General features: G+C 40.1%; 1 protein-coding gene across 1 annotated transcript; it reads left to right on the top strand.

Moving 5' to 3' along the window:
- Positions 1-767: 767 nt before the first annotated feature.
- LOC129303158 (14-3-3-like protein B) lies at positions 768-4,198 on the top strand. The gene is made up of 4 exons (XM_054942266.1): positions 768-1,370; positions 1,768-1,890; positions 3,769-3,885; positions 3,982-4,198. Exons 1-4 carry the CDS (start codon positions 873-875, stop codon positions 4,000-4,002), a joined length of 759 nt encoding a protein of 252 aa, XP_054798241.1. The 5' UTR covers positions 768-872; the 3' UTR covers positions 4,003-4,198.
- The last annotated feature ends 598 nt before the right edge of the window (positions 4,199-4,796 follow it).

The following is a 4,796-nucleotide window of genomic DNA, read 5'->3' as shown; positions in this document are numbered from 1 at the left end:
CAAAACAAAAAAATTCTAACATGGCCTAACATGTGAGGCCTCCCCACCTCGTCTGGCTCCCTAGTCCGTACTCTCTGCTACTTCGAACGAGGCCATTTGGGAAGCACACGTTTTTTTTAATAGCAGAAAAAAGAGTGACGGATCTCGTAAATCACGGAGCCACAAAAGTGTTCGGCCACGTGGATGGATGGCAAGACCATATACGTGGCCATGAAAGCTTGCAATCTTGGGCCGCCCAATGTCTTGTTCAGCCCAATTCCCCAGATAACTCACATTGAGTTTTTATTCCACCAGCTCGTCATGCCATGGACAGCAAATTCACTTCGGCCCAAAAAAAGAAAAAACACAGCAAATTCAAAATCTTGAAGATGAACTCGTGCGACTAAATTAAAAAATAAGTCAAGAACTTGAATCAAGTTTGAGAGTTCTTCTTAAAAAATCAATGAGATGCCGAAATAATACAAGGCACCATAATGACAGAGTGGGGCGTGAATACTGGAGTACTAAATGCTCGGCTAAACTCTTTTAAAAAAAGTGAATATCTTTTATTTTAAAATAATCCTGAATAAAAAAAATATCTTACAAATTAATTAACCCCAAAAAATTCAAATACAGAAGTAAATAAGGCACGCATTTTTTACGACCAAAAAACAAAGTACGAACAAGTCAATCAACCTTAGCGGGAGGCGTCCTGGTTGTGGCTGTCGTCATCGTCATGATCTACGGCCGCCAGCTCACCCAGTCACAAAAATCACAACTCAAGAGATTTGTATTCGCATTCTCTTATATTTAACCTCCCCAAGTACATTCCCTGTCTAATTTTCGGCTTCTCTTCACCTCTCTCTGTTGGTCCTGTGGGTCTGCTTGTGAAAATGGCGTCTGCGGTCCCAGAAAACCTAACTAGAGACCAGTACGTGTACCTGGCCAAGCTCGCCGAGCAGGCCGAGAGGTACGAGGAGATGGTTCAGTTCATGCAGAAGCTCGTTGTGGGCTCTACTCCCGCCTCCGAGCTCACCGTCGAAGAGAGAAATCTCCTCTCCGTTGCCTACAAGAATGTGATCGGCTCGCTCCGTGCCGCCTGGCGGATTGTCTCCTCCATCGAGCAGAAGGAGGAGGGTCGCAAAAACGATGAGCATGTTGTTTTAGTCAAGGATTATAGATCCCGGGTCGAATCCGAGTTGACGGAGGTGTGTGCAAGTATTTTGAAGCTGTTAGATTCGAATCTAATTCCATCTGCTTCAGCCAGTGAGTCGAAGGTCTTTTATTTGAAAATGAAAGGAGATTATCATAGGTATTTGGCTGAGTTTAAGATTGGGGATGAACGGAAGGCTGCTGCTGAGGATACTATGATGTCTTACAAGGCTGCCCAGGTAGCTTATTTTACCTTTTTATATCTAGATATTTCACCTCTGAAGGATCTGATCTGAGGCTAAGAACATTCTTACCGGCTTCATAGAATTTTCTTATCATGGTTTTGGGGATTGAAACTCAATTCCTGTCTTACTTTGTTTGCCACTCAAAATTAAGCTTTTGAACCTGTTATTTAATCGTGATTAGTGAGTTTAATTGGTCTCCGATATTATTTTCCCTTGCTTTTGGAATTATTTTCCGCACAACTGCTTCGAAGTTACTGGTTATCAAATTTGGGAGCAGTATTTTTCAATTTGATTTCAAACAGAATTATATGTCTACATTTCTTGTCCATTTCAAATCCAGTTGGAGTTGAGTGTTCTGACACCGTGCTTCTTGGTATTTTGTATTGTCAAGGACATTGCTTTTGCGGATCTCCCTCCTACTCACCCAATAAGATTGGGTCTGGCGCTCAACTTCTCCGTTTTCTACTACGAAATTCTCAATCAGTCTGATAAGGCATGTGGTATGGCGAAACAGGTATGCGTCGTTTCGTGCTAACTCTTTCAAGTGCACCTGTGTTAGCTCACCCATAAAATTAAGTTGAGAAGAAACTGCAGTCTTAATTTTATTTATCTTGTGTTATGTTAAATAGCTGGTGCCTACTCAAGAAGGGTAAAGTTAGGGGGAGGGAACAAACTCTGGTTAGAACTGCTATCTAATTATCAAGGGCCAAGCTCTTACTCTAGGGACCGTGTGTGCAGCATGAAGTCTCTTTCACTTCATCTTACCAAATCATTTCCAATGATTGACCTCGAGCCAAGGGGGATGAAGATACTCCTTTATTACACTCCCAAATTTGTGCAAGCGTGGCATTAAGTGGCTCTTGGCTTGTACAAGACCTACCCTAAAAGCGTTGCTTCCACCAAGATAGAGTCAACTTAATTGAAAAATGATTTTTTTTGAGGGTAGCATTCCCTATGAGGGAGGGGATGTTCTTATCTCACTATTTTCCCTCAACTTCATACGACATGTTAATTTCAGTAGCGTAGTCCAAGGGATGACTTCATTAGATACTCTAAAGGGGTTACAGAGGGATCAGATGTCATATCATAGGTGACAAAGTGTTGGGGGAAAGCCACTGGCATTGCGTTTGCTTGAACTAAGCAAGGTCTAAAGTTGTTCTTAGGCAAGCGCAAAGGTTTCCTTGTCAACCTTTGCAAGCAAACACGTTTTGTGAAATATTACTGTTCAAGGAATGATTTTGCTGATTGTTTGTGTGGAGGGGGAGCATGATTTCCCTATCAAATATGCTTCTTTTAACTGGGGGTAGTGCTTGAACTGAGCGCCTACTTAAGAGAAAGCACTCCCTGCTACTGGAAGTAGGTTTAACTTTAACAGGAGGCACAGACTGTTAATTAGAGCTAGGTAGCTTAGAAGAGGCACCCACTTGATAGTATTTTTAGCAAGACGCATCCTTCCTTAGCTGGGGAAGGACCTCTACATGACTTGTAGACCAACTTTTGTCAGGGCACCCCTTCTTGATGTAGGGAAAGTATTTCCTAATGGGTTGGACTTTGTATGCATTGCTTCTTAACTAAAATAAATGCCATGTATGTTCAATGTAGAAACTAGATAGGTTAACATCCAACTTGATTAACACTTTTTAGCAGTTTCTTCCAGTAAGGACTAAGGAATGATAATGTAGTTTGTTTGGCTTTTGGAGTCACGGTTGACTAATGAGCCACAGTTCTTTGACGTGGATCAACATTGTGGTTTGTTATGAGATGGGTAAAATGGTTGTCAATAGCTATTCTTTGGAGTCCTTTAGGTAATGTTTTCTCTAAATATGATGAAGCTATAGATGATTTACATGCATTTTTGGACCAGAAACCATTGTAGGATAAACCAAAGTTCTTACTTCTTACCTTAATATGCACACATAATACGTGGCTTAGGACTTCGCTTTCCATGGTTTACTTATTCAGCAATTGAACTTGCACATTTGGCTGCTTCTAGTTTCGCTCATGTTGCTCAGTAAGAATCATGCCAATGTGCTACATTAAATTGATTGTCAGTTGCCTTGTAATTTTTTTCTCATGTAGTCTGGTGTATTTGTCCTTTGATTAATTTCAAGAAAGGGATATGTTCTGTTAGGCTTTAGGTTCAAGTTAATAATGCTTTGCCTTTGATTTATAGAAGACATGGGGTCGTTATTTTCTTACTGCCTATTCTCATATTCACACACCTGTCCTTGTTCATCTCTTGACATGTAATATTTATTTCCAGTTAAGTTCGTTTTTGCTTGAATGATGGATGCAGCAGAGACAAAAAGAACATGCCCTTTCTTTTCTTTTGGTCAACATCCTTGTTCATTGTTAAGTTCTCTAAAAAGATTTTAATTTTGGTTTATGAAAGGCTTTTGAGGAAGCAATTGCTGAGCTGGATACCTTGGGAGAAGAATCCTACAAAGACAGCACGCTTATAATGCAACTTTTAAGGGACAACCTCACTCTTTGGACTTCAGATGTTCAGGTAAGTGTCGCTAGTTTAGAACCCATTGCATCATCTTTTGTTCCATCTCATTTGTTCCGCCGTGAGTAACAGTTATATTTATTTGAGTTCCTGCAGGACCAACTAGACGAGCCCTGACTGTTCTATACATCACCTGGAGGTGGGCTTTGAATGTCATTTCTTTGTGCTGATTAAGAATGTTGATGTTTTAAAAATGGTTGCCAATCTGTCTCATAATGTTACATATATAGACCAGTATTTTCTTTGGTTTCTATCTTTGATTTGGAAAGGATAGTGCTGTGTATAATTAATGGGAGAATCAACTTGTTATTTATGTTGCAATCTTATGGTTCCGATCAGCGGAGAGACAGAAGTAGAATAGATTCGCTTCAAGGTTATTTGGAGGGACGGATGAAATGTTGGTTAGGGGGGAAAAAGGAAATTAGATTTCTGCTGTATCTCCAGGGATCATCGCTCTATGGGAATTTTATGTCTCTGTGTGGGCGCTTACAATAATATTTGGTTAAATATCAAGCGAATAAAACATATGAATCATAGAGGCACCAAAAAGCGGCGGCTAAGGGAATCTTACCTAATTCAGTTATAGCCATCAGCGATGTCCCATGACTTGTCCATTTGTCCAACTGCTTTGCTTTATTTTAGATAACAGTTGTGACATGGACTTCTTGCCATATTTGGTCCCATCAAAGTTTAAGAATCCATTTGAGGAGTCATGTGGCCCTAGGAACAATCCCAGAGCCATAAATTAAAGATGAAAGTTACAACCTGGGAGATCATGGCAGTACGTAAAAATAATTTACCAAACGTATCACGCTTTCTTTGTACATCTACTTTTTTTTTTTTTTAACCAACTCTTCGTACATCTACTTAAAAAATGGATATGTTGATTACGAAAGGTTGGTGTAACTGAT

This window comes from Prosopis cineraria, unplaced genomic scaffold (assembly GCF_029017545.1).
Source record: "Prosopis cineraria cultivar Desert tree isolate PC_DT_omini unplaced genomic scaffold, ASM2901754v1 PC2, whole genome shotgun sequence".
NCBI lineage: Eukaryota > Viridiplantae > Streptophyta > Magnoliopsida > Fabales > Fabaceae > Prosopis > Prosopis cineraria.
Note: the sequence above shows the minus strand (reverse complement) of the source record. Positions and strands in the feature narration are given on the sequence as shown.